The 27695-nt window shown below is 44.1% G+C and overlaps 5 protein-coding genes and 1 long non-coding RNA gene across 8 annotated transcripts; 1 reads left to right on the top strand and 5 right to left on the bottom strand.

Annotated features, from left to right (window-relative positions):
- The first annotated feature begins 788 nt into the window (after nucleotides 1-788).
- Nucleotides 789-11812, top strand: LOC133155060 (uncharacterized). The gene is made up of 4 exons (XR_009714568.1): nucleotides 789-928; nucleotides 2866-3166; nucleotides 4513-4576; nucleotides 4737-11812. It is a non-coding gene; the product is annotated as an uncharacterized LOC133155060 (long non-coding RNA).
- Nucleotides 940-3387, bottom strand: c1qtnf2 (C1q and TNF related 2). Its single transcript, XM_061280012.1, has 3 exons — nucleotides 3207-3387; nucleotides 2809-3066; nucleotides 940-2264 (listed from the first exon to the last, which is right to left on the bottom strand). Coding segments are annotated over exons 1-3 (885 nt in total). The 5' UTR covers nucleotides 3208-3387; the 3' UTR covers nucleotides 940-1638.
- On the bottom strand, nucleotides 4065-8498 carry slu7 (SLU7 homolog, splicing factor). The gene is made up of 14 exons (XM_061279980.1): nucleotides 8344-8498; nucleotides 7960-8113; nucleotides 7808-7888; nucleotides 7554-7718; nucleotides 6838-6903; nucleotides 6621-6752; nucleotides 6450-6547; nucleotides 6281-6348; nucleotides 6003-6142; nucleotides 5488-5649; nucleotides 5310-5411; nucleotides 5143-5220; nucleotides 4586-4729; nucleotides 4065-4515 (listed from the first exon to the last, which is right to left on the bottom strand). Exons 1-14 carry the CDS (start codon nucleotides 8496-8498, stop codon nucleotides 4336-4338), a joined length of 1725 nt encoding a protein of 574 aa, XP_061135964.1. The 3' UTR covers nucleotides 4065-4335.
- Nucleotides 9036-22367, bottom strand: nsd1a (nuclear receptor binding SET domain protein 1a). 3 transcript variants are annotated; one of them, XM_061279946.1, is made up of 24 exons: nucleotides 22206-22367; nucleotides 21344-21527; nucleotides 19652-20409; nucleotides 18527-18668; nucleotides 18270-18442; nucleotides 16491-18081; nucleotides 16289-16413; nucleotides 15548-15776; nucleotides 15376-15467; nucleotides 14833-14925; nucleotides 14573-14761; nucleotides 14407-14499; nucleotides 14186-14309; nucleotides 13905-14105; nucleotides 13396-13575; nucleotides 13034-13190; nucleotides 12624-12829; nucleotides 12438-12550; nucleotides 12090-12359; nucleotides 11886-12002; nucleotides 11397-11538; nucleotides 11230-11336; nucleotides 10736-10934; nucleotides 9036-10260 (listed from the first exon to the last, which is right to left on the bottom strand). In XM_061279946.1, exons 3-24 carry the CDS (start codon nucleotides 20390-20392, stop codon nucleotides 9503-9505), a joined length of 6042 nt encoding a protein of 2013 aa, XP_061135930.1. In that variant the 5' UTR covers nucleotides 20393-20409; nucleotides 21344-21527; nucleotides 22206-22367; the 3' UTR covers nucleotides 9036-9502. The 3 variants fall into 3 exon arrangements, with proteins under 3 accessions (XP_061135930.1, XP_061135929.1, XP_061135928.1); XM_061279945.1 differs by lacking the exon at nucleotides 22206-22367 and adding an exon at nucleotides 22036-22187; XM_061279944.1 differs by lacking the exon at nucleotides 22206-22367 and having other exon boundaries at nucleotides 21344-21961.
- A 148-nt stretch (nucleotides 22368-22515) lies between these two features.
- Nucleotides 22516-24386, bottom strand: LOC133155057 (UPF0461 protein C5orf24 homolog). The gene is made up of 2 exons (XM_061280043.1): nucleotides 24183-24386; nucleotides 22516-24003 (listed from the first exon to the last, which is right to left on the bottom strand). The coding sequence occupies exon 2, from the start codon at nucleotides 23998-24000 to the stop codon at nucleotides 23332-23334; it is 669 nt and encodes a 222-aa protein (XP_061136027.1). The 5' UTR covers nucleotides 24001-24003; nucleotides 24183-24386; the 3' UTR covers nucleotides 22516-23331.
- Nucleotides 24387-24772: 386 nt separating this feature from the next.
- On the bottom strand, nucleotides 24773-26846 carry atp5po (ATP synthase peripheral stalk subunit OSCP). The gene is made up of 7 exons (XM_061280026.1): nucleotides 26738-26846; nucleotides 26412-26462; nucleotides 26201-26311; nucleotides 25997-26126; nucleotides 25802-25914; nucleotides 25621-25707; nucleotides 24773-25040 (listed from the first exon to the last, which is right to left on the bottom strand). The coding sequence occupies exons 1-7, from the start codon at nucleotides 26804-26806 to the stop codon at nucleotides 24930-24932; spliced, it is 672 nt and encodes a 223-aa protein (XP_061136010.1). The 5' UTR covers nucleotides 26807-26846; the 3' UTR covers nucleotides 24773-24929.
- Between the last annotated feature and the right edge of the window lie 849 nt (nucleotides 26847-27695).

The raw sequence follows: 27695 nt of genomic DNA, 5'->3' as shown, positions 1-27695 counted from the left end.
TTGACTAGGGAGTCCCTTCCTACGGACTGGGAAATGTAGTCCTTTACAATGCGTTTGTGTTAAAGGACTACAAAACGTTGGTCAACTGACCAGAGCCGCCCCCCCCCACCCCCCACCCCCCCCACACACACACACACACACGCTTTTTGTAATACCCACAATACAGACATTATTGTTGTTCGGTGAATTTTATTTACACCAAATAACAATGCTCGGGTTTTATGGACTATATCAGAGAATTAAATATTTCTTCAAATATTCAATAATATTACTATTGCGACTGGGTAGTTGCACAGCAGAACTATATCATGTTAAGTTGGATAGTTATAATGAAAACAATATTTATTTATTTTTTTTCCCTAGTATGATGAAGTATAGGCGGCTCGGTGGCGCACTTGGGTAGCACGTCCACCTCACAGTTAGGAGGGTGCGGGTTCGATTCCACCTCCGGCCCTCCCTGTGTGGAGTTTGCATGTTCTCCCCGGGCCCGCGTGGGTTTTCTCCGGGCACTCCGGTTTCCTCCCAGGTCCCAAAAACATGCTTGGTAGGCCGATTGAGCACTCCAAATTGTCCCTAGGTGTGAGTGCGAGTGCAAATGGTTGTTTGTCTCTGTGTGCCCTGCGATTGGCTGGCAACCGGTTCAGGGTATCCCCCGCCTACTGCCCGATGACGGCTGGGATAGGCTCCAGCACGCCCGCGACCCCAGTGGGGACTAAGCGGTACAGAAAATGGATGGATGATGAAGTATTTACTGTTTTACCTCCTCAATTCTGCGAAGGATCGCAAGGAGGCCAACGAGGTGGGCATCTACTTGTAGGAGGAGGCATCCGTACGGACGACTGTAGTTTCATACACATCCTGATTCCTGAATGAGACAAAGTTTAAAATTTGAGTGGTGTGAATCGGTCAAGTCATATGGAATGAAGAGGTAGGCCTATATAAACCTTAAAATTTACAAAAGTTTTATTGTGAAAATATCGGAGCTGCAAGTACCGGGGACAGGTTCAGTGTGTTTGCATTCATGTGAAATTTTATCATGGATGATGTGGAACTTTGGGGAATGTGAATAGTTTGATGTGTGCTGAAAGAGGTTTTTTTTTTTTCAAGTTGGAATGGTTTGGATCGCTGAAATCTTATGCAAAAAATTGATGGAATAAGAACAAAACTTAAAAATGTTGGCTTTGCAATTTGTAATATGCTGAAGCGCATTCAAACCATTCCAAAGGCTACTTCACTTTTATTCAGTTGTTTAGTGTTTGTTTGTAGCGCCATCTAGTGTCAGTATTTGATCATTTAACCAGGGACGTTCACACCTTTTTCCCCCACATAAAGGCCACAAACTAAACTGGGAAACCTAAGGCAGAAATCCTAATATCATCTTCATCAAACACATTGAAAACAATCCATTATAAAAGTACAAGAGGAGGTAGACTTATTTAGATTTATCAGGAAGGGGCCATCAAAGCTAATATTTTTAGTATTGGAGCAATTTTATCTGCTTCATTGTTATTATTAAAATGACTTAGACAAGTGAGGGCACACAAAATATATTTTTTTCCTAAAAAAAAGTGTTGCCTTACAGGGAGATATAAAAAATTAAAAAAAAGATTGAGAAACTATCAGACTATCAAAAAAATATCAAGCGTCACCCTGTAAATTAACTTTTGTAACAGCCTGATCAGCGTAGATAAGAAAACCTGTGAAGGTGCTGTCAGTCCAGAAGGGATCAAAGAAGAGTCCATTCTGCTCCGAGTAAAAGATCTGCAACCAGACCTGGTCTAATTGCTGGAGGCGGAGAACAGTGGAACCGGACGCCACATCGTGATTCCCTGTATTTGCATCAAACGTCTTAATCTTGTACTGTCCGTTGTGCACCAGTCCAATAGCGAGGTGCTTATTGGCCACAGTGATGTCATAGGCAAAGTAATAGACTCCGGGGATGGCGCAGACAAACTTGCCACTGCTCACGTTGTAGTGGTTGCCCTCATTGAGCAAGATGCGGCCGAAGCGAATGGGCGTGCGTTCTTTGGGGTAACTCTTTGACACGGCCACCGAGAAAGCGGATCGGGCGGCGGCGCCGCAATCGCAGCCTCCCGCTTCTCCTCTCTGACCGGTGTCCCCCTCGTCTCCTTTTTGCCCCCTTTTTCCAGCCGGCCCCGGTGACCCCTTTTGGCCCTTTAGTCCCCGAGGTCCGGCCTTGCCAATGAAGCCCGCACGGCCTTTTAAACCCGGCTTGCCTGGATGGCCAGCTCTGCCATGATCACCTGAGGGAGAAATGAGAGTTGGAGTGTTTTATAAATGCATACCGGGGTGAACAAGTGTATATCTGTAAGATATTTAACTATTAATGTTTGTAAACAATGAGCGCTGATGTGAACTGAAACGACAAAAACCTACAGGCTGTCCCAAAAGATTTGGCTAGAGGCTAAATCGAGATTTTGTTTGACATTTTTTAACAGGAATGGATAAAGAGTTTGGTTGGGTTGTCTTCTTTGAGTTAGTTCAACAAAACATGATGCTAGCTAATGCCATGTCTATAGCACACTATTCATTTTAGCTTCAAAGGAGCATTAAGTATCCTCAACCATCTTGTTAACTGTTGCCATTTTTTAAACCAACTTCATTTTACTTGACATACATGCATCTTCCTTTGACTGACGATTCATAATTATGGCGCAAAGAATGCTAAAATCAATAGTCATTTTGGATGTTTGTTTTTCCCCAGTCACACTGGCTGGTAGCTCCTTGAGCTGCATATGTGACTAAGGCCCTTGCTAAATGGAAACTGGCTTCCCAATGATCAAGTACCTTCATCTCCTTTTTCTCCTTTCTCTCCATCCTGCCCATCTGGACCATCCTTCCCAGGCGCTCCTATTGGCCCCATTGCCCCAGGTGACCCAGGGGCTCCTGGATTCCCCGCAGGCCCCACCGGGCCCGGAAGGCTGCAAACCAGATTAGACGAGTGGATAGTGATGTTGCGTCCTTTCTTTGGTGAGGAATAAATGGACTGGCAGAGGACCACCGAGAGCAGACAGGTCGTCACACACACATGAAGAACAGCGGCCACTGAGGAGTCAGGAAAAGATGGAGGAGAATGTAATTTAAGACCATGCAGCTGTCCGATGCAGCTTCTAGAAACATGCTCAGACGAAGAAAAGGAACTCAGGTAACATTCAGTTATTCTCTACAGTCGACAAGAAACTCACTAGTTGAAAATGATGATGGGCTCTTTCAACACACTCAGTGGCTGTCTTCTGCATCAAGTAGCAATCGGTCTTTCATGCTGTTTGTCAATAGTAAAATCAGTGTATTCTTCTGGAGAAGCTCTGCAAGGAAATGTGCAACTCAGTGAATCGCAGTCCATAACATCCGCCCAGCTACTCAGCCCCCCCCCCCCCCAAAAAAACAACAAATGTTTTCACCATGATGTCATTAAATTCAAGTCAGAGAAACAGTTTTGCACGGCTGAATTATGATTTACGAGCAAGGGCTGCTTAAATGTAAAATTTATAAACCTAAAAAGTGTAGTTGAAGTTTCTTCATGTCGGAAAGTGGTGTAAAAACGATTCCGGATGCTTTTGTCACTTTGAGACATGGTCCGGCTGTTGGGGGAATGGGTGTGTTCGGTTACCACTGCATTCCCATTCAACTTAAACCATATGAACAGAAATTGTGACAGCATGATAAGAACAAATTTTGGAAAAATAATCAATAATTGAGAACGAAATATGAAAACAACAAATGGACAAATAAAGTCAATCATTTTTGATTACCAATTAATCATTGCAAGACCTATCCTAATTTGCAATTGACCACATTTTCAGAATGTTGGTTTCACAACAGTAAATATTTGCAAATTTATCCAAGGAGACTTATTTCCGTGTTAGATCAACATAAAACGTTTGGAATTTCTTTTTATAATTTGGAAAAAAATGTATCAACATTTTTGCTCCTTGTTCACATGACGAACCAAACCAGTAACTGAATCTGAATTCACTTATGCTTGTGCATTTTGTGCACCGTCAGCATCGCATGTGAGGTCAGCTTTACAAAAACGTAAAGTATTTACCACAAAGCAATTTTATTAATAAAGAAATGCATGAACAAATAATTAATTTGTCTTTGTAGGCAGTCTTGTGTGACTGCAATGTATTTAAAAGGGTGGAAAACTGAATTTGTCACTATTTCTCTCATAGTCGTGGAAATGTCTAATTGACTGTGGTCCTTTGTGAGACTCAACTCGAGGACATAGTGTGAGACATTGTTTCACCGAGCAAGAGCTCTGGGAGAGTCCCTGGCTAAAGTTTTGCGGGGGCAACAGGGACGAGGGAGAGATCACTGTCCAAGAAAGGAAGCCATGGGATCGTCGGCCCGGCAGCGTTTCATGCGGAAGGCCTCGATCTCTTCCTCGGTGGGGGCCTTCACTTCCTGCAGGCTGTGATAAGGCCTCTTCCTCTCGTCCAGCTGCATCATTGCTTCCACATTCTTCACGCGCTTGTCTTCTGCTTCCAGAGCCTGCGAGGATGAAACGGGTCAGCAAAGAGTGGGAAGTGACGGGGCAGTACAGCACAAGCAGGTACTTTACCATCTTCAACTTCTCTTTCTTTTTCTCTTCATCCTCTGAATCACTGTCGTCACTGCTGATGTGCTGCTCCTTTTTGTTCTTGTTCTTGTTCCTGTTGTACTTCTTCTTTTTCTTCTTCTTCTCCTTCATCTTTTCTTGGTGCATCTGACAGTTGCGAGCAGTGACAAGAAGAGGGATAGATTTAGAATTTGGCTCTATGATATTAATTGCTGATGAAGGCAAAACTAAGTGCAGTACTTGCTTCAGACCACTAGAGGTGCTGTTGAGTTTGTCTGAACTACAACCTCGTTTGTAATGTAAAGAGAAACATGGCAGATTCAAGAGAACAGTCATGGCAGGTTTTCCTGTCTCTAGTGTCTCACATTAAGTTAGCCACAAACTAACATAAGTTAGTTAATATAAGGTGCTTGCTTCCAACTGTTTCTTTATCCCTCATAATTGACATTTAGTGCCAAACTGACATGAAACAAGATCATTTTACATTTAAACACCAAAACTGAAATCAATGTTACATTTCAATTTATAGCCCTGCCCTACAATGCATTAATATCTCTTACCTCCAGCAGAGTCTTGGGCTGCTCTTCCTCTTGTAGCTCATTGACACCGTCTTCAAACGGAACACACTGAGAGTTGCTCTTCAAGATTTAAAAAAAAAAAAAAAGATAACATGAGTTACAAGGTCAATGTGCACCGCAAAAAGCCTCAAAGTGCCATAAGCGCTCACAATTCCAATGCCAGCATCTCCAGTGCAATAACTTTGTTTAACCATGGAGTGGCAGCACTTGTATCCCCAGAAGCCATCCTTCCAGTAGGAGCCCCAAATACACTGAGGAGCACACCAATTTGGTCAGGTCAGTCAGAAGCCACTTGCAACCCGTTGAAGCACGCTCGGCCGTCCTTACGGTGTGATTGTTGAGGAGTACGTCTTCCTCATACTTGGAGCGAGCGACGGCTTTCTCGAGTCCTTTTAGGACGGCGCCGTGACGGGAGTACTCCACGTAATCCTCAGTTTGAGCCAATAGGAGCTCCCGAGGGGGTGCGTCCAAGTGCTCCTGGCCTCCATACTATTGAAAACACAAAGAGTTATGCGACAACACCTTCTAAAGCCATACTCTCCAAAGTTTGAAACAAGCTACGCAAGACGGGGGAGTCATGTAATTGCGTGACAAGTTAAATCAAACAAAAAATTGCTTTTGTGTGTTTTCTGCACCCTCGCCAAATTTATCACAGCGATCAATTTCTGCAACTCAGTTGGATGCTTGATTGCCTATTTAACTAACGCTTTAATCCCCACCACTTCGTTTTGCGCTTGTGGCCCTCTCGCAAATGTTCCATGGTGAAAACACAGGACGCGCCAATCAATACCACTTTTATGGACTGAAGAAATAGTCGCGCTCGAAAAATACAGGAAGTGTACCTTCTCCAGAATGCTCTCCCTCTGTTGCTCTTTGAAGTCTTCCTTCTTGACCTTAAAGGAACGATGAAGCAGCTCCAACTTGGTGGGGTCAGCCTGCAGATGCACTTCCGAGCCCCTCTCGTAGGCCTCCCAGGCAAACACTAACAGGAAAAGGTGTTAAATACTTCAAGAGGTCGCAGATATGCGTGCTATGGATCCATTTAACGCTCACTGTTGCAGCTTTTAATACAAATATAGCTCACGTTCTCCTGATTGTTAGCGGTTTCTTAGTGCCTTACTTTGTGTTTGAGCCATGGTGATGGTGTCACCACTATAGCGGGCAAAGTTGTCGCCAGCATATCCCACTCTGTAGGCAAAACCCAAACGGAATGTGAATGGAAATCGACTTGAGGCAATTCAAACACGCACAAACATTTTGCGGCGGCCGTTTTACTTCCAGGGACTTACTCGTCGGGGTTCATGCCAGTGCTGGAGTATGGGTTCTCTCTCATTGCTCGGGTCTTTGGATCGTAGTAGGCAGAGTTTGGATCCAGGTTCCTCAAGTACTGTGGGAAACAGACATTTATATTACTGGACATATACACGCAGTATCGCACACTTTGGTCAGGTGCCTCTTACTTTCGCTGTGTCTTCCCTAATACGCAAATTCCTGACGGTGATTCGTCTCTTGGAGTCGAAATTCTGGCCGGGCATGTCAATGTCATCTGCGTATTTATCTTCATCCTCATCCTCGCTGTCATGTTCTCGTTCCTGCAGAGAAATGATGCCACGTCGCTTTCCATAGTTAGAGGTGAAGGACAGGGGGACAAGCCCATTCAGTGTCCAAAAAGCTCACCGATTGGTCCAGCTTCCCTGACGCCAACTCATCCTGGAGCTTGTGAGCCTTCAGTGTTCTTTTGGCCTGAGAAGTAAACAGATAGGACATCATCATAGAATCATTTGGAACAAGAGGCTAAGTTTGTAGCCGGATGAGAAAATGTGCCTACCAAATTGGACTCAAGCACAGTCGCCAGGCATGGGCTGATAACACGTTTGACCGTTTACTGCGGTTTTAAAATGTCAAGGTTTTAATAACTGCTAAAACTGTCCATCGCAGTTAACGAGTTTTTCTTTTCTTTTTTTTGTTTTAAGTTCTAACGAGGCAACGTCCCACTGCAATATGACCGGCTGCTTGCAGAGATGATAAAGTGACCTGCCTCTTTGAATTTAATGACGAGAGCCCAGGCACTTTGTTTTCTTCTTCTCAGCTGCGCAGAGAGGTGCGTAGTAGTAGAAGCACAACGCACACAGAGCTCGTATATTTCATTCTATTTTATCTTTTTGCTGCCTTGATTAAGGAGCTGTTAGGCCCCAAGGACAACACGAACACCCCATGGGTCTGTTTTAAAAACGGCTCACCAGTGATGGGACATTGAGATTTACTAATTTCAGTACCACAGTATTTTTTTTTTTATGGTTCTCATACAGTCAGAATATAATACCGGCTCATTCCTACATGTAGCACGCGACTGTGCTAAACTTGATTCACAGTCAATTGATAAGACTGCTTACCAGATCCACTTTGGCGTACTCCTCCACTATGCGCTGGTGTTCCTCCGGGTCGTAGCCATTCCAACGATCTCTCTTTCCGTCATAATCCAGTTTGAGTTGCACCTGGGAATGTTCATCTGGCGCAATGGCGGTGCCAGTAAACTTTGCCCCGACTTTCCTGGGTCGCTGAGAGCAAAAAAGCGATCAATGAAAAGGTCACAGTGCAACAATTTACACTCTCCTTCTTTGACTGATGGGCTGTTCAGTCATTTTACCTCCAAACAGTCTTTCTTGTTGTGCGTCATTGCACCACAGTTCTCACAGGCACCTTTGCGGAATTTAGTAGTAACAGTGTTCTGTTGAAAACATTGACATGAGTTAAGTCATTTCAAAGTCCTATTTGTTCAGTGGTTTATTTCCTTCTCACCTCTTGCACTCCTCTCTTGTACCATTCTCCAATGGCAGAATAATCCTCTTGAATTTCCGTCTGTGGTCTCTGATGTTTAAGTGTGGGCCTTTTGGATGGGTCAATATACCACGGCACAGAGGAAATGTACTGTGGGATATGCGGGTTGATGTCCCTAGAAAAATAGTGAAATAAGGAACAAGTGATAAAAATCTGGAGCAAATGATAGTTGTAAGCCTAAACACAGAGGACACAAGCGAGTGTGTGATTCATCGATTGCGCCCCAACCCTCCTGCATAAACAACTAACAAAAACTGCAATTACAAGTGTGTGCTGTGCAATTGAAGATTACAAACACTGCTGATAAACACACTACATGCGCAGATTTTACTTGAGTTTACGTACTTGCCCTCCTCGTCCACCTCAGCTGGAGCGTTTCCCAGCTTTCTCTGTTCCTCGAGTTCCTTCTTTTTCCTCCAGTCCTCCCGGGTCATCTTCTTGGGCTCATCCAGGTCCACAACGCCCTCGACACCGGCCTTCCCGTCGTCCTGCTCAGCCATGACTCAACCTGCAACGCGGATGAGCCATTAAAAACATTCAGAAGCGGAGCAGAGATGTCTGCACCTTGCAGTCCAAATAACGCGTAAATACGTTTGTTCATAGCTGTGATCAATGGCGTTGCCGGAATATTTGATATCTCTTTCACGTTTGAAAATCAAATGGATTACCTTGGCTTTATCCAGTAATTATGTCAGTATTAGATTCGTCTTTCCAAAAATCCACACAAACGCAGCATTAGTTTACTATGTTCGCCATTTTGCGCCGAGGATATTACGTCAGAGTTTCTTAATCTGTGGTGTCCAAACGTAGCAAAAAGTGAAAGAGCGACACCTATCGGAGGCGAATTTGCATAAATTGGTAACGGATCGCTTGTGTGTAGAATTTTGAATATTTTTCCCTATTTGCCCAAATTTGAATAGAATTAAAATCTGTCTCGATATAATACTCATGTATGGCCTTGGTCATCAATCTATTTAATATGAGTGTAAACTGTTTTTTTTATTTTTTTAACTTAGACAAATATGCTTGTCTCAGGCTTCAGTGACTACAGTGTGTTTATTTTTGCATTTGGGTCAAAACATAACATGGAAACAATGGCGCAAGAGCATTCCAATGACCACTATTGTTTTTTTTCTTTTTTTCACTAAGACATTGTCAAAGACAGTGACAACCAAATGCCCTTGTGATTACAGTTTTGTCAAATTAAAATAAAAAATCGTGTTTTATTTATTTTCAGAAAATATGTCCTTAAAAAAGTCCGATGTAAACAATGTATAATAGAGTGCACAACTGGAGCCAAATGCACCAGACATAAACAAATATCAACAGAAGTAAAAAAAGAAACTGAGTGAACGTGCCCGTTGGGTCTTAGCACCAAAACGCATCCCATCTGTCAGTGTAGCTGTCTGGGATAACAAGGCAATATTGTACCAGGGAGAAGGGAATGTTGCAGTTGATTACAGTAGGTGACTTTAAGGGTCACTTGTCATTCTTCCCTCCTTCCCTAGTCATCGTCCTCGACGTCTTCATCGTCAGCATCTTCTTCAACGTAATCACCCCAACTGCCATAAAAGTTTGGCTCCTCCTGCTCCTCCTCCTCCTCCTCCTCAAGGGTGCCTCCTCCATACAGTGGTTCATCTTCCACCAACTCTATCGCTCCCATGTCATCATCTGCTTCTTCATCCTCCTCCTCGAGATCATCGGCATCGTCATCATCATAATCATCATCATCATCATTCTCGTCGTCCAGGTCTACCTCGACACCACACACCTCTCCTTCCTCAATTTCACCATCATCGCTTTGACCCTTGGAGGACGTCGGGCTGGAGAATGCTTTTTCTTCAAGCTCGTCTGTGAGGCAAGACCCGCTCGAGGGGATGAAGCTTGAGGTAGACGTCTTTGTGTTTATGTACAGACGAGGAGGAAGAGGGGGAGGAGGCTTGAGAGTGGCCGGGCCAGCCCGACCGCCGTGCCAGGTGGCGGGGGAAGAATCTTCAGATCCCGAGGCTTCACAGGAAGCAGGTGGCCCAGCAAAAGGATTCAAGGCAGCCGCGTTGGGCACGTATTCGCGAATCTCGCCTGGTTCCAGAGGGTCGGGCCCACAGGGGTCGTGGTCACTGCAAGACAGCTTGCCGTCCAGCTTGGAAATGAAGAGCATGCCATCGAGATGTGCTTTGCAGAATGAGCTGGGGCACATCTCACAAAAAGAAGCTGCCTCTATACCGCAGATGTCACACTGGTGCCAAGGACACTCCCATCGCCCTGGAAATTATAGTATGGTCATTTATATTTTATTTTGGAATTGAATAGATAAATATCTACATAGAACGATATTTTGGTTTGTATTGTGGGACGAACATTTAGGGTAAAGGATGGGCAAGTACCGATATAGAAAGCAAATTCTCATGGAGGCTGCTGATACCAGTCAGTGATACTAAAGCCCCCCCTCCAAAGGAATTTGCCTTTATTTTAAGGTAAGCCCAACTATTAGACCAAAACATGTACAGTAAATCTGATATTGTTAATCGTTATACGGATTAATTAATTATTTGTGTGGAGGACGGAAAATATACACGTTATGTGCATATATTGCACAATTGTCTTTAGTGGTTTTATACTTTTTGACAATACAGGGCTATTTTTATTTCTCAAACCCTGGTCGATGTGATCAGGTTTGAATAGCAGAGATAATTGACGACAACTAACCCGTTTGACGGGGTAAGAAGACCCTACTTGCCTGCAGGTCTTTTGGACAGGTTGAGGCAATCAGCGTGGTAGACCTTCGGGCAACCGGGCTTCTTACAAGACACGATCTGGCCCCCGTCACCACAGCTGAAACATTCATCCTCCCTCTCTTTGGTCACCTCTTGCTTGGTCTTCTTCTTCATGCCCCCTCGCCTCTTCCCTTCCTTAATCTTTTCAGCTGGTGGCTGGTTCTGAACAAGATGGCAGAAAGCAATATCAGGTCATTGATCATGGACCTTGATGTGACATAGGGCTGTGGATCTTTTTGTATTGACACAAACGTTCAATTTTTAGTTTATTTTGTTTGTTTACATGAACTATAATAACTTTGGGGTAGAGACATGATGGTTTGTGGAACACGGTTTTATAGTGAAGTCTTCCTTCAAGAGAGGAGTAAAGATGGCAAAAATAGTGTTGCAGCGTTAAGTTTGCAGCTGCGTGTTCCTAAATCAAGGACAAGCGTTATCAGAGAACTGGAATTTTTACCTTGGGTCGAACGCCAAGGAAGCCGCTGCAGTTGGGTGCTCCGCATTTACACGCGGTTTTGCCATTGCCAAGACACTCGAGGTTGTAGTTAAAAGTCAGCTCCACACCTAAAAGGCATACCTTCTATCAGTACAGTATCGTGGAAACAACTTCAACGCAACTCAAACCTTTTGGGATGTCTTGCAGAGCAAAAAGTCCCACGCGGGTATCGCCATTCACAGTCCATTTCTGAGTTTCACAATTTGGCTGGCAGCTGTGATTCATGAAGCGAGCCTGGTTCCCTTTGGGTCCTGCGTCGATGATTCGGTCCTGGAATCAAAAGGACAATTCAGCAATTTCACACAAGAGGGGTTCATGTTGTACATTCTGCAACTCTGTTGAAACGGATTCAATTACTGGTGCGGTTATTGGCTTTTTTTTTTTTTTTTTTTTTTTAATCAACAGCTGATGCTTTCAAATGTCTTGTTTTGATTAAACGACAAAAATAATGAGTCTGTCTTCATGAATGAAAAAATATTGTTGAGAGAGGATTTGGACAGAGATTCTAAGTGATTACTCCATTATTAAAAAAGTCATCAATTGATTTGATAATCCATTCATTTTAAAAACTCGAAACTGAGAAAATAGACTTTTTATTTTCTTCTTCAGAACTTTACCTTGTCTAGTGTCAGCATGTAGAAGTTAAAGATGCCTTTTTCCTGAGCACATTTGATTCGGGCCCGACATTCTTCTTCATCTATCACCTCCCCCACATATTCACTCACAAAAGCTCCCTGTGAAGAGTCACAACAGCGTATTGGTGGAAAGCATGCCCAGAACAAACATCAAGTTGTGAGCTGTGGCACGACATTTAGACCCACCTTCTTAATGTCGGACACGCTGCGCAAACCCCAGCCACGCGACAGTGTCCTAAAGATCTCAACAATGGTGTACTGGCGTTTTGTGAAGGACTGGTTCTGACATCGCTCGCCTGCAGCGCAAACTTGAGGATGGCACTCGTACAACAGCATACGGTTAATGCACTCGGAATCCACGCCGCACGGGTTCTCGTCCGACGCCTTGCAGTTGCAGCGGGGGATCTCCGATAGGTCAGCCGTGATGATCTGCACCTTCCCAATTGGCTTGTTGACCTAAGAAGATTTCACTTTCATTTCAAGATTTGCGAGGAACTGCTGGCGGGAAAGAAAACACGCATTGAGAAAAAACACCTTAACATGTTTGTATGGCGGAGGTTTCTTATGAATCTTTCTGTCCTCCTGCAGCTGCCTCATTTCCTTTTCCGCCTGAAGTTCTTTGAATCGCTTTGCTGCTTCAATCAGGGCTGCAAACAAAGAAAAACGTTTTACAGAAAACGTCCGAGACTAATATTCAAAATGCACAGTGGCCCAGCTTACCCTTTTTGTACACGGCGTCTGCCCCCTTGCCCATTTTCTCAATATTGTGGGTGTCACCCTCCATGTAAGGGAACACACGAGCTTGATAGGTCCATACAAAATCCTTGGAGCCAAAAAACTCCACCGGGAACTCCCCGACCTCGTGTTTCATCCTCAAGATATTATTTGGGACATCTTTGGCCAGACACACTTCGGCAGGCCACCACCTACAGAGTTAGATATACATTCGAATCAGTTTAAGATGATTAAGCTTTTACGAGTACACTGTCAGATACATATTACATAATTCGTTGCCCTACAGCTCATTCAAACTTGATCGAGATCGAGTGAGCCGCCTTTCCAAACTGATGCATTAACACCTGTCTATGGATATAACGTTTGAAAACTTGCATCCAAATACTGAACCTTACCTGAAGCGGCCCCATTTGACCCAGAGTATGTCCTTGATCCGTGGCCTCTTTCCGGCCTTGCAATCATTGCAAAACCAGCTGCCTTGAGGCATCTCCATATTGAGACATTCCTGATGAAAAGCAGCAGGACAGGCTTCACAGCAAAGCAGGCTGCCTCCTGCAAAGTTATAGCAAAAGCATTCAAAGCACTGAGGGGCTGTTGCATTTTTAAAAAATTGTTTTTATCACGACCGCTTTTGATGACTTGTTCTTTTCGCTTATGTATTTGAGGAATATTGAAAGACAAACTGCATGGACATATCCCACCAGGCAAATCTAAGTCAATCCATAAACACTAGAGGAGACTTCAAAAATGAAATTACCTTCCGAGCACACGAAGCACCAGCTAACATTGATGTGCTCATGGTTCTTGCAGCCTTTTCGAGGAGTGAAGTGGTTTGGACAGAGAAAGCCGTTGTTGGCCAGCACCACGCTGCCGGCTGCCATGCAGTTGTCATTAGCGTGATAAGCCACGGGGCAGCGCACACAGCGAGCCAAACGTCCTGCGCAGCGAGAACAAAAGCCACACTTTCATGAATGGATTTTTCATCCGATTAAGGTAGGCTGGCTCCAACAACATTCATTTTATTTAACTACAAAACTCATTGCAACTATTTTTTTTAACAATTTCACATACTAATTCAAAATACTAATATTTCACAGATGTTTGTTTAAATTAAACACTTGAATTATTATACTTGCACACAATAGTCACATTTTATGATTGCAAGTTATTAATCCAATTCAATTCCAAAGTCCCTCACAAAAATTTGCAACCGATAGTACAGATTAATGAAATTGTCTAGTCGAGACAATATATGAAGCGTCTTACCTTTGGAGCTGCAAGCATTGAGAGGATCGGCGATGTGGCACGAAAGACAAACGTGTAAGGGGCAGCGGAAGCTTTTGTTATGTCGCTGCGTGGCCGAGAAGGCCATGATGCAGTCGGTGTGATAGAATTTTCCACACAGTGGGATTATGCATCGCTTCACGCCATTGCCAGACTTCTTACACACAAAGCACGTATGAATGCCTGAAATAGCAGCAAAGGAATAATTTGCATTTAGTTCATTGATGGCAACACAAGCCATTGTAGACGGCAGTGTCACTCACCGGAGGTGCATTGCTGGCAGTGAAATTTTCCTTTGGGTGGCGCGGACAAACCAATACACTGAGGGTGAAAGGCTCCATAACAGTGGCCGTCACAAACCAAGACGTCTCCTGTTCTCTCACAAATCTACACCCAAACATCATAAAACCACAATTCTGTTTCTGAAGCCTAACAAATTGTGAGGTGGACAGGGGTTCTTTGTTAATACAGTTTTCCATCTCACCTGGCAGATGTTCTCCTTAAAGGAAGTAGCACCTATTTTCACTTTAACATCCATTTGGGAAGATGGGCTGTCCAACAAATTGGCATCAAGCACCTGCAAAAATCAACATTCATCTTTGCTACATAACTCTCGAACTGAAACTGAGGAAAGGCCATAATGTGATCACCTCAGATTTTGGAGTGTCAGCATCCGTGTTCTGTTTCTCTTCCATGCTGCAGGGCATCAACATGGCCTTTTGCTCAGGGGACTTGGTCGGAGTGACAAACTTGACATCCTCAGCCTCAAAGGGGGGAGTGGTCGCAACAGGGACGGAAGATGTGCTGGGATTAGATTTCTCTTTCTTTACTGGTGTGAGCTGGAAATCATTTTTTTCGAGATTAATTTATCATCACAACAATTTTGCTAGTTGTTGAGCCAAACACTGACCATATGTTCCTTATGTTTGAGCTTCTGAGGTATCACAGTTTGCTTAACCAACACTTTTACTTCAGGGATAACGTTTGGAGGATATTGTGGCTCCTGTGTGAAAATAGAGCAACATTTAAAAAGATTGCACAATCAGAACAGAAATTCAAAGAATGGTCTCGGCCATAAAGAAAAGGTAATATATTCAATATTATCCTCTGTCTGACACGACTTATTGTTCAAGAGTTAGTTAGGTTTGTCGGCTTCTGTTGATTTAATGACCAGATTTTATGTTGCACTTGTTGTTCCCAAGTCTGAACTTTGTCATTTACGTGTGGCCTCACAATACAGTAAAGTCCCTGTAAGAGACCCAATGCCAGCCACGTGAAATAAAATGTACACATACAAAATACATACAGCACTTGGGATTGAATGTCTGGATTCTTAGAATACATAAAAATACATCTCTGGGAATGAAAGAGTTAAAAGTGATCAATCTCAACAGCAGAATTCTGTGACAAAAAAAATGTCCAGTCCAGTAGTGGCTTAGTAGTAGCTACTTACCTCTTTCTTTGGAAGGGCCGACAATTCTTCAATGTTACCATCCAAAACCTTATGTGACAGCTTCCCAGGCCTTTTTCTTTCCACTGTTGGATCTGTAACCAGGAGCAAAATGATCATCATCATCATGTAATATCCAGGATGGACACATGGGATTGTTCAGACATTAAAATACCAGATTTTAGAGGGAGATCATCATCTTCTGAGACCATGCCTTGAGGGGGCTGAGTTGGTGCTGGGGAGGTGGGGGGCAATCCACAGGGGGATAGATCCTGAGAGTGACTATGTGCCACTGAAACCAGAGCCGTAGGGGGCGCTATGGAGACTGACGGTGAGCCAAGTGTTTCCGATGGTATGCTGAGATCCAGGACCGGCGACACAGTTTCACTGGTATCACTAAGAGCCTGAGAGGTACACATAGCATCAAGATCAACATTCTCTTTGATATTTATCTACCTCAAGCAACACAGAGAAAACAAGATCAGATCTTTGGAAACGCGACCATTGCAAGCTTTTTGTGTGATTTATGGAAGTGATTGTCAAGTTAAATCTACTACAAAGAGTGTCGCAGAAGAGAGACTTTAGAAGTAGAAGCAGTGACAAATTGCACACACAATACACCCACTACAATTTGTCTTTACGGGCCCCATAAAATGATGTGGCGGGCCTTGTCTGGCCCCTGGGCCTTGAGTTTGACACCAGTGCTTTAGGCTGTCGAGCTGGAATATTCTAAGCAGAGCAGCAACTGTTCCGGCTGCTTTGCAGTTTAGAATCTGTTTCTCTCTTTTTCAGGCCGATTTACAAACCAATCCATTGATAATTATAGAAAATGCCTTCGGAATAAGAATGAATGCACCTGAGGAAGGTGAGTAAGTTGATTGTGATGTACTATATGCAAGAGCAATGAGCATATTACCGTATCGGCTGAGTCTAAGATGTGTTTCGTGTATTTCCTTTTTGGGGCGAATATTTGTTCATATTCCTCGATAGACTCCAGGAGTCTTTTAGTTGGTTTCCGGAGACGTTTGTTTTCAAAATGACCTGCGTGAACACACAAAAAGCCTCTTGGAGTCATTTTGAACAAACCAAGCAGTACCGACCGACGGCGCTCGTCTTACGGGCTGCACTGCTTTCCTCGGAGAACGAGTTATTGTCTGACAAGCTGTCATCTGGAGATGCTCTCATTGGGTAAGAGCCGTTGGTCTCGCTCTCCTCGACCATTTGCCAGCGCTTCTTTGGGGCAATGGGAGATTCAGAACGCTTGTCGAGGTAGTTGGCAGCAGGTTCAAAAAGAATGGGATGATCAGATTGGGCTAAATCGCCGTGGCCAGTGACAAATTCCCTGCCGAAAGCCAAATCGGCCATGTTGGAGGAAAGGCCAGGTAAGGAAGGTTTCAGTTTGGCTGGAAGTCGCTGTTTTCGCCGTTGTTTGTCAGAGTGCTCAATCATGATAGCTTTAGTCCTCCACTTGGTTTTCACTTTTGAGAACGTTCTCGATGGTTCAACCTCTGTTTGAATTTCTTGAGACCCCCTCAACGGATCGTCAAAGGATGAAGAAGGAATAACTAAGGGCTCCTCCTTGATCAGCACAGGTGACGGTGGGATAAGCAGAGGCTTCCCCTCCTTGGCTCTCGTGTCATGACTGTCTTTGAGGAGCATGAGGAAGGTACTGAATTTATAATTAGAATCAGGCCGAAACGTGGCCACCTGGGAGTCGGTATTCTCGCCAACAAGGGACTTAAACGTGACTTCCTTCACATCCAGGAAAGCATCCATGGGACACAGTGATGAAGAGGCGCAGTGGGAGGAAGATGATGGGCTAACAGGGCTAACGTTCTCCGTCTTGATTTGAACAGGATCCGCAAAGGAATCCCTTTGGTCCACACGAGGAGAATTTATGAAGGTGCCAACACTGTTTGTTTTCTTGGCAGGCTTCCTCGCACGCTTCTTCGGAGTGCTGTGATCTACACAGGATGACGCATCGGTGATTGATTCCCAACAAGGAGACGTTTCAGTTTTTAAAGGAACATTATCACTTGATTCATCCGGACGACAATCATCAGAGTGGGCCGAGATTTGGCTTGCGGCCATCGGACTGTGAGAACTTTCCTCATCCTCCCTTAATCCCCGATTGGTACAGTCCAAAAAGTCCAAAAAGGTGCTGGCAGAATGATGTGAATCAGCAGAATGCTGGACTGTTTCAGTGAATACTGTTTTTACTTGTGTGAAGGGCTTTTCTCGTTCACGTACTGGAGACATTGTTAACTGTTCTGAACAATTCAATACAGGAAGTGTTTGCAGATCCACATATAGTGAGTCTACTGGTTCTTTTTTCAGTGCCTGGCTCGTTGCACAAAGGTCCGGTGTGTCAGTGGTGACCGCCGATCCCGCCGAACCACTGATAATGTGCCCAAATATGTCTGACAGGCATTTCTTTTTCTTTTTGTAAGTTTTGCTATGATTGGACAGAGATCCTGCTGGATTTCTGATTACGTGTTGCTCGATCCTACCGGTAACAGTATCAGGCGATGCGAGTTGACGAGCATCTTCGTAAAAAGAGGGGGTCTCCTGATTGGGGACGTGTTGTACGGACTCCTCTCCGTTGAGAGACACTGCGGGCAAACACTTGGCCTTCTGTTGCCGCACAGAGAGCATATGCTCAGCTTCCCTTACACTGACCGCCCATGCAGACTGCAAACTTTTGGGTACCTGCAGAAAAAAGAAGCAACATTTGATAGCGACTCACGATGACAATTGCCACCAAAGAAAATATGAAGAACAGGAAAGGGAGAGAGAGGCCACAAGATTTGTTTTCTTTTTTCCAAATATGCAGCTTGGTTATATTGAATTCCCATATTTGTTGTTACACATTCATCCAAGTCATGTGTGTAATTTACCGTGTACTTGTAATCTTTCTCCTTCTGCTTCCCTCTAGGTCTGAGCATGGGCAGGTCATCAAACTGATAGCCGCCTTTGAAAGGAAAAATGGCGTTCCCCGGGACCCAGGCGCACTCGATCATCTCGCCAATCGTCTTCAGGAAGTACAAGCGACAGGGGCGCGGACTGGGCACTTGAACATAACAAAACAAACGACGATCACGTTAAAGATTACCGTCAGGTCGATTGCGGTGGGCTAGTGTGACGGAAAGCTTACATTTCATCTTGGTGTGGAGGCCCAACTGAGGGTCGCAAAGAACTCGGCAGGGCCACCAGGGCCGCCTGTTGAACTTTGCCCACACCAACTCGCCTTCCACATGTTGCACTGATGGAGGAGGCCTTGCTTTTGGACTCTTGGACTGAGAGAGAGGGAGAATAAAACATTTTCAAATATAATTATCTAACATGTCGATTGTCCGGAACACGTTTAAAGGGAAATCTCATACTTTGTCTTTTAGGTTTGAAATATATATTTTGTGGATATGCCTGTGCATGAGGAGTAGAGTTAACTGCCCCCACACACAGTGAAGACGTTAGCAAAAATAGACCACGTAAGTTGGGAGGCCTGATTATATTAGAAGGGTCAGAGGCCAGGAACCACTGAGACGCCTGCACTGATGCTGAAACGGACACCGGCACAATTGGCACAGAGTACCATTTTCTGAGTTGCCTGGACTTGGTCTTAGTTTTTCCATCTTAGACAGTTTCCTCAAACTAATTTGATCCAAAATTAGATGTATCCATGAGGTGACCAAAAGATGTTCAATAATATGATGGAGTGCAGTTCCACACCACTGTAAATTAAAGCGACTATGTTACTTCTATGTCTGAAAACTAAACAGTCAGTATTAGTTATGATTCTGTGTTGAGGTTTAAACGGGATGGGCCCCATTAGCTTGGGATAAAAATGCAGTTAAAACGTTTTCCATCCACACGTTTCCTGCTCAGGCTCAGAGAGAATATTGACAAATTATCTGTCAATCACAGAACTGACAAAAAGGCAAACAACCAGACAACTCGTAATTCGGGACCCGCGATGCCGCCTACCAATATATTTGTAAAATGACAGAAATACTTGGGATTTGTACAAGACGACAACCCCAATGTACTGCCCAGTTTCAATTTAAAACAGAGTCTTTTTTTGGCAGCCTATACCGGTGTCCATTTCAAGTGACACATAGGGCTGCTTACACTTTTTGTTTATCACGTGTGTCAATTGAGCCATACAGACTTAGAGACAGAGTGCCTGAAAAATATCTGGAGTTGTACAATCCAAAAACACAGACAAAGCTTTGGTTTTCCTGATGTGACAAACAAAGAATCTGCAGTGTTTGCAACTCACATCAGAGTTGCCGCCGGATGGTGAAATTAGCCGAGGCTCAGTAGCGGCAAGTTCCCCATCACTTTCCAGTTCCTCGTCCACGCTCCACCCGTCCCTCATGGTGATGTCCGGCAGTGCGCTGGGGCTCAGCATGGGGTTGAGTTCCGAGATAGTTTTAGACATCAGGTTAAAAACAGTAGGTTTGTATGTCCTCTGGTCTGAGCCCGAAATGTTTGAGGCTGGAGAGCCGGTAACAGCGTGCTCCCAAGTCCGGTGATAAGGGTTGAAGGCCTCGTTACGTTTGTACACAACATGATCGTGGTGTTGCTGCTTTGTGTCACTGCTGTCAAACAATGAAGTGCCAAAATGCAGGTAGCCGTTTGAGATGGGAGAACAACAGTCTTGGCTGTCCGGACTGTGAGGAGGGAAGCCATTCCTGTTGAAGGGTGGCAGAGATTCAAATGATGTGTTGCACGGCGAGGGAGGCAAAAGGACAGACGGTGGCTCAAACTCCTCTTCGTTCCCGACTGGGCTTGAAGGGTGCAGGCGGTTCCTCGCATGGAGGTCAACCTTCTTGACCACAGCGCTGAAGTCATGCAGCGGGCCATAACAGTTGGACGCTGACGGCTGCTCCGACCCGCGCTTCGCCATGCCGCACTGGCTTCTATAGGAGGCGTCCAAGAAGCCATTGCGGGGCCTCGGCTCCGGCTGGCTGCTGGAGCCAAACGCTGAGCGGAAAGCCGGTCTGTATGACTGACTCATGTTGTCATGGCTCGCCCCTGTCAAGGAAAGGAAAGATGCTGAGCAACAGTAAAAGCGGTACGAGTAAAATCACCTGAATTATTATCCTAGAAAAATATCAACAATGGCATTAATTATGGTTTTGGCTGCATTCGAAGAACCTGGTAAAAGCTGTTTTGTATCAATAGTACAAACACAGTCCTGGTACATTACTTAAGTTACCATTTTTGAGAAATGTGCATAATGTAACACAAAATCACACCAAGTATCATATTGGACCATCAGGTACTTTGGGGGGGGTGCTTATTTTTTAAATATCAAAAGTAGGAGTGGTTTCTGTACACAGTATCGGTAAGTAATCAAAGAGTGAGCACTCATACAGGTATCGCCTGAAACAGTAGCATCAAATATCCTTACCCAAAATCATTCATGTGAGGTTGATTCAAATTGTACACAAGTATAAATGGTTATTGAGCTATTTGGGCCCTGCAATTGGTTGGCGACCAGTTTGGGGGTGTACCCCGCCTCCTGCCCAAAATCATCTAGTATAGGTTCCACTCACACATGTGCCACCCTAAAAAGGAAGAGCAGTATGGGGGGGAAAGTACTGATATTTATAGTTAAATAATAATTCATGTGTTTACCCGTAGCTGCCAGAGGACTTGCTATTGAATTGGAAAGTATGATTTTGAGAAAACTTGTCATTGCATGGCTTCTACACAGGAGGTAGGTCATAACAAAACCTAACTTGAGCGTGACCAATTTCATTCATAAAAATCCAGCACAACAAAGCTACTTGGACTGACTGCTGGGGGCCATTGCTATGGCGGAGGAGTCAATGGAGGAGGCTGTGCAGGAAGAGGAGGTGGTGACACTGAACCAGCACACAAACACATACACAGGAAGACAGACAAGGCAAGCTACAAACAACCCAGAAAAATCAAACACGCGTGGAAGGCGAGAAAAACTCACCATGTGCTGGTCGCTCACTGTGAAACCAACATCGGACGCGTGATTATGGGGCAAAAAGCAAGTGTTAATGCGCAGATGTGCACAATCCCAGCAGCGGCTCCTCGAGTAGGCCGAGGCAAGGCGCTCATTCTCTGCGCCGGCCCTCTCCGCCGAACTGCCACTGGAGAAACTCAAAGTAGCACTTCTGAGAAACACAAAGCGAGCTCCATAACGACCGGCTCGTCTCAGCGAGCCAACGGCGGTCCCCCCTCTGGCACTCCTGCTAGCTTATTGACTACATGATCGCGCCTGGTTGGCCTCCGGTTTGTGTTAAAACAAGCCCAGAGAGCGAGCGAGTGTGTTGGTGAGCTGCAGCCAATCGGCACCGCCACCCAACCCCCCAGCCAGTCAGTCAGTCAGTCAGTCTGCCTGCTTGCAGCACAGGCCGTGACACCCAATTCTCTCGAAGCGCGCGCGCACGCCCGCATACGGTTGCCGCGCGCACGCGCAATAAGGTTAACTATTCAGACAAAATCCGCACGAGTCAATAAATTCTCGAAAGGCCATTTAACTCAACGCGGAGGGGCCCGTGCGAGTGGAATACAGTACAATAGTGCAAACAGCGGCGGCCATGTTGCTTGCTCTGCCCATCGGCAAAAGGAGCGAGGCCGCTTGGGTGAAAAAGCGACAAGGAAACGACAGTAAACACTCACAAATTCAAAATGTTTAGACCGATAAAGATGTTCGCCTTTCAGCTTGTCTTCACGCACCGGCCGGTGGACGACGCTTCCAACTTTGCAGTACAAAAGGCTGCGGGCCACAGGATGAGACAAAAGACAGCCTCGGCCGCTGTTCACGGAGTGTTGGGAGCAAATGTACTTACCTCGTATTACAATTGAGGTTTTACACCCCAAAGCGGGCCATTTTAGTCAAGTTTTAGTTGAAATATCATCTGGGAACACAAGAACTTGTTCACTCTCCTCGCTGCAGCACCGTTTAAAAACACGCAGTGCCACCCTTTATTAAATTCATTTTCACCTCAAGACAAGCGAAGCGTGCTACTACAATTGTTACACCAATTAATTCAACATAACGTTAACATATTCGTCATTTTACAGGTTAATCGTTCTATTTAGAGACGGGGGGCCTCTGGTGTACGCAGACGGAATCACACCTTCCATTTAACAATAAGCCATGAGCAAAAAAACATTTTATTTGGATTTTTTTGCCCAACAAACTGGAACAACATGCTGTGAATCTGTAAGTAATATGGTTACAAGACATAGTGAAGAGTACGTGGGGGGTGTTTAACACCGTCAGTCGGACAAACATGGTAACAATGGCGTTCCCAACACAATGTATTAAAACCAATCAGAAATTTCCAACCAGTGTGCCAAGTGAGAAATGCCACTCTCCAATTTGCCTTACTTGGTCCCAAGATTATTTACGACAAACAATGTCACTATCTGTGCCACCGACATATAATGACAGCTAAAGCAATTAAATGCTCTTTGACAAGATAGCAGTAGTTTAATAAAATCAACAATGAACTATTGTGCCTTTTTTGTTTGGTGGTTTTCAGGGATTTTTCCCCCCCCATGTAAAACTTTGGCTCAACAAAGGTTGGGAATACTAGTTCAACACTATTTAACACTTCAACCGGCTGTACCAAAAATCTGGAATTGACCAGAAAACAAGCAAGAGTATTTTAAGAAGTGGATAACACATTTACAGAAGTTCACATGATGGTGTTGTGATTGGCTGTTTATCACAAAATACTTATCTAGAAAATTGTACAAGATACTGGTCCTATGTGTTCAAGGAGGGATCACATTATGACAAAAGACTCAATTTCTTACCACCAAAATGATAACATGCAAACTTCCCTGCCAAGTGCATCTTGGTGAAAGGGAATTTGTTGATGTAGCTAAGACTGTACACTGAAATAGAGTCAGGAAGTTGAGTGCTTGGCTGTCATGTTTTTTTTTTTCTTCTTCTGCGCTCTGATGTTATGAACCGGTGTCATCGGCTTTCACGAGAGGCTCGCACAAGTTTCTCTTCTCCATCATGGCATAGGCAAGCAATGGAAGATCACAGCTGGTGAAGTCCAGTTTGCTCGGACTAAATTCGAGTTTCTTGGGAGCATCACCACCACTTTGCTGTTCCTTGAGCCTCGCCGGACTCTTGACACTACCGGGGGGCCTGCCGGGGCTCACCTTATAGCCAGCTGCTTTGGTGGTACCGAGGGGCCTCCCGGGACTGGTTTTAAAACCAGCAGCTCTTGTGGTCCCACGTGGACGTCCAGTACTTGTGCGGTAACCAGCTAACTTGGTGGTCCCCAGTGGTCTGCCTCTCCTCCCAGACTTCACTTTGCCTGTATTTTTTTTGGTGCCGTCAGGCCCTGCAACCCCTCCACTATTGATAGTTGTTATTGGCAGAGGCTGAAAAGTATTCTGGGTGTCCTGCGTCGTACCCGCCATCACCTTGTGCATGTTCTGTGGCAAAGGAGCCAGGCCTGTGAATGACAGGTGCAAGCCAGAGTTTGTGGGGGAGCATGGGTAGAACTTGTGAGACTGGAGGCTGCATAAATCAAAACGGCTTGCCGGATGGCAGTCTTCTGCAGGTCCGCTCATACAGAAATCACTGCTGCTGCTGCTACAGGTCACTTGATGCATCATTTTCTGTGTGGGGGTGGGGGGGGGGGACAGCAAAATAACACTAACTCATGTTAATAACGCAACCATATAAATAAAACGAATTTTATCGCTGCGCACATTTAATCTCGACTAGTCAATGAAGCGTAGCATGCAAGTAACGAAGTTTAAAAAAATGCTAACCTAGACTGGAGGGCCTCACTTACCTCAATCTTGGGATAACATACGACCAAATGTTATTATTGTGTCGTTAACAATGGTCATGTCTGTAAAGTACGCCTTGGTGTCCGAAAATAAAAGGAAGTAGTGGTTTCATATTTTTATTAATCCTTCATACAGTCGGCGAGATGAGACAGGAAGCCATTTTTTCCTGAAAAAAATATGTAGCAAGATGGAATCACTGCGCATGCGCGGGTTTAACGATGTCGTACTTCCGGGAAAAACGTCATGTTTTGGAGAATGAAACGTTGACATGAACAAGTAGAATACCCATCCAAGCAGTAATATTTTTGTTTCTTTTAAATTACACAAAGCTAACATTTTGGAGTCATAATTTATGCCGCTCTTAAATGCGTTCGCCGTGCTGAAATCTGAACAAGACAACGAAAACGTGCTCAAGTACGGTAGTGACCTTCAGTAAGATTGAGTCATTTCCCCCCCCCAACACAACCACGATCAAATACGACATTAAATAATTTTGTTAATACACCAACAATGCCTATGTCTAGTAATGTCTGAATTAGTACTGGTGCTACTGTATCTCATATGATTTGCGTCACACACGCACACAGAAGCATATTATTGGGAGGTTTTATTGACATCCAAATGAATTTCAGTACAGACACTGATTTCTGGCGCAACTGCAATGCCAAACAGGTAAGAATTTACATGTATTAGCACTTGTTCACTTGATGGTCATTTCTAAAACATATGCAAGATGAAGTCCACGGGACTTAGGAGTCTCTCATGATCTTGGTCAGTTTCTGAATCTTTGTCTTTGTGGACATGTCCACGTACTTGTCCCCGATACTGACGATCATGCCACCCAAGATTGAAGGATCGGACTGGAAAGAGGAGAACATTTTAAGTCACATTTTGTTATTCTCACTGCACAATCCTAGTGGTACAGTTAGATTATACTGCACACAGTTACAATAAATGAGGAGTTAAAAGGTTTTAATGGAAATAACTAATAATAATAAAAGGTAGATAACATTCTCATGTATCCATAGTGAGTAGAGATTACAGTAGATCCTCAGTCTCAGTTTAGAATTTGCAAATTCACACATTCCTTGGTTATTCGCAGGAAAAAGCACCTATTAATGGGTTCCTGAAACGTGGCCTGCACAAAAGTCTTATAAAAAAAAAAAACTGGATGTCACCTATTTACTGTATAAGCTATTGGAACCAGCATTTCCCTAAGGAGTAATCTCAAGGGTTGACTAAGGTTGGGTCTAAATCTAAAACAATAATCAAAGTAGTCTGCTCAATGAAACGTTATCAAACTGTTATGACTGGTAGTTAGCAAGAATGCATTATAATATGGCGACACCCATGTCTGCTTTGGCCCTGATACCTTATGATACAGTACCATTGATCACAAAACAGGATGGAAGGAAAATTAATTGTTGATTAAAATTGTACCTTGGTTTCCAGCTTGATCGTTTGACCCTTCTGAAGAAATCCATTAAGTGCGGTTTTCAACTCAGTGAGATTGGCTGGATCCAAAGACTGAAATGATTATATATTGATGAGGTGTGTGTACGTCTAGCTACAATAAATACTGGTTGACAACATGATAGGCAAAAGCATTTGCGCAACCTACCTGAGCAGTAGTTACTGAGCAGATCACCTCTCCACGATGTGCACTCATCATCTTGCCAAAAGCAGTGATGACATCACCGGTTCGAGGCAAACGACCATTATCAGACAGAACATCTGCAGAAACAAGTATATTTTAGCCAAAGCTATTGAGACAATGCAGACAATATTAAAAAATAAGCTTCAAGTGGCAACTCACTGATGAGGTTTGTTGTGATAGTGGAGACCTTTGCCTTTGCAAGGGCATCATGGAAGGTCTTCTGCTTGAGGCTGCGCTTCACGTGAGGGTTCATGACAATACTTGAAATCTTGGGGTCCTTGATGAGGGCCTGTGGGGAAAAGCAGCCTTTAAGCAGATCAATCTTTCAAATAAACTTGGATTTATAAAACGCTCTTTACTTACATTCACTTTGCCCAGCTCCTGCTCCACTTGGTCCAGTTTTTTCTGCTTACTGGCAGCAGAAAACAGAGCAGTGGCATAGCGACCTTCCACTCCATAAACCTGGATGGGTGGCTTAAGGGGGAATTCAAAATGAGATTCAAAACACAACAAAACACAAAGTTCTTTCATATGAGCGGTCGCCCACGAAGCATGCTGTGTCATTAATATTTACCTTCATCAGTTTGGATGCAGGCCTAATGGCTGATGTGCTAAACTGGCGAGCCTGCGCGAACACAAGTAGCAAACTTCTAACATCAGCGATGCCACGAACATGAGTGTATACAGATTACCACACATACTGTCTATTGCAGCTAACGCGTAGGCTAGCACTTTAGCAGTCATTCAAGTGCAAAGCGTCGTGTAAATTATTTGACATTTAAAATCAACAGCACGACTTCACCAAGTTTATAGTGCGTTAGAATACCTTGTAAATACACGAATACAGAGTTTCAGCTATTGTAAAATCAATCAATTGTGTAAAATCATTGAACGTCTTACCTGCTGTCCTAGCACGAGTGCTGCCATTTTCTCCTCCAGCTGTCCGGACTGGAAGCAAGGACTGCGCATGTGCAGTAAAGACGTCGTATTTATTCATGGGGGCTGTAGTCCTTTAAATCGAGTGTGGGCATTAATACAATTAAACACAATTACCATTCCTCATTTTACCGCATTTATAAATCGTTTATGTTGTTAATGTTAGATAGAATATTGTTTGCCTTTTTCGAGCTAGGACATGTTTCAGGTAGTCGGAGGCTGAGCCGGAGGCCACCACTCTGAAATGGAACGACAGAAGCTACCCGCTGTGTTGTGTGTGCGTTTATGTTACATAAGTAAAGTTTAGCGTTATCTACAAATCTCAAATTTTGTGTTGTAGTTGTTGGTTTGTGCATTGCTTATAGTATAAAAGTCAAGTGTTTTCACGATACTGAAGTGAGCATGCTAGTACAAGTAGAGGCTTTTAATGCCCATGTGGAGGTATCCTACACCTCGTTGAAATGAATTGTCCCAATAGCATTGCATTATGGTATCATAGATGTAATGTATAAACCGAATCCATGCCCCCGTGGCTCAGTATTAAAATAATCCAAAGAATGAGGGTTTAAGCAAGCTTCTTTCATAAATGTGCGGATCAAACTGCATGACAATGAACAAACGGAAATGTATCTTGCTTGGCCGGAAGCTCAGGGTAGAGGCATTGTATTTGTGCATGCTTTCTTCAATCCTCCCGTAGCCAAACCAACTGTGCTCTATATTAATGCCCCTCCGAGTCACTTCGTTAACCAAATTCACAGAAAAAACGTTTTTTCCCCCCAAATTGCCATCTTTATTTTCCCCATATCTAGAGCAAAGTATAACTGACAGCATAAACAAAGACTATACAAAAACGGCTAAGAAAATACTTACCAAGGCTGTTCCTTCAGTGTGATTTAAAACAAGTTAAATTTGTTTTTTCAGC

Source organism: Syngnathus typhle, linkage group LG1 (assembly GCF_033458585.1).
Source record: "Syngnathus typhle isolate RoL2023-S1 ecotype Sweden linkage group LG1, RoL_Styp_1.0, whole genome shotgun sequence".
In the NCBI taxonomy this organism is placed as follows: domain Eukaryota; kingdom Metazoa; phylum Chordata; class Actinopteri; order Syngnathiformes; family Syngnathidae; genus Syngnathus; species Syngnathus typhle.
Note: the sequence above shows the minus strand (reverse complement) of the source record. Positions and strands in the feature narration are given on the sequence as shown.